General features: G+C 51.3%; 1 protein-coding gene across 1 annotated transcript; it reads right to left on the reverse strand.

Moving 5' to 3' along the window:
• Positions 1-5: 5 nt before the first annotated feature.
• LOC105462302 (leucine-rich repeat-containing protein 38-like) lies at positions 6-520 on the reverse strand (the record flags this gene model as incomplete). Its single annotated transcript, XM_011708824.1, has 1 exon — positions 6-520. A coding segment is annotated over exon 1 (501 nt), but the record flags the coding sequence as incomplete, so codon positions are not given.
• Positions 521-799: the final 279 nt, after the last annotated feature.

Consider the following 799-nt stretch of genomic DNA (forward strand, 5'->3'; position numbering starts at 1 on the left):
AGACTCGTGATCGAGTTGTCGCTCAGATCCAACACCTCCAGCTCGCTGGTGGACTTGAACGCCTGCTCGGATATCTCCGAGATATTGTTGCCGGCCAGATTCAGTTCCTTCAGGGACGTCAATCCGTCCAGGGCGGTCCTCGCTAAAGTGTGGATCATGTTGTTGCTGATGTTAAGCGCGATCAGGTTCTGCTGCATGCCGAAGTTCTCCAGGCCTAACGTGTGAAGGAGATTCGAGCTCAGGTCGAGGCTCTCCAGGTTCCCGTAGAAGCCGAAGGTGAGGTGGACGTTGGTCACGCGATTGTTGGACAGATCCAAGTGGCGGATCTCCGGGTTCAGCTGGATCGGCACGACCTCGAGGCCGGCGTAGGCGCACGAGACCCGTAGGCTCTCGTCGTCGCATCGGCATCGCGCCGGGCAGAGGCCACTAGCCACGACTGTCATCACGGCGGCCATCGCTATCGCGATCGGCAGCGTCGACGGCGATGACGGCCCACGTGATGCCATTCCATATGAACTTCTTCCGTACTGGAACTACCCTGTATAACAGAAACGAATAACGAGAACGATTATCGTCGGCGAATAAACGTATGAATGATGGAAAAAGCGCGGACAGAATGTGGCGACTATAAATGAGCTGAGAGTGTCGTTGGGAGACAGAAAATACCACGGACAAAATTGTCGAAATTAATCAAAAAATAAGATAGGTATAATTCGTCTATGCTTGAATATTCTATTCTCGAAAAACATTTCAATTCGGATTTAATCACCCTACATTTCCAAAAATCGCCGAAAATATA

This window comes from Wasmannia auropunctata, unplaced genomic scaffold, assembly GCF_000956235.1.
Source record: "Wasmannia auropunctata unplaced genomic scaffold, wasmannia.A_1.0 LD266226.1, whole genome shotgun sequence".
Lineage (NCBI taxonomy): Eukaryota > Metazoa > Arthropoda > Insecta > Hymenoptera > Formicidae > Wasmannia > Wasmannia auropunctata.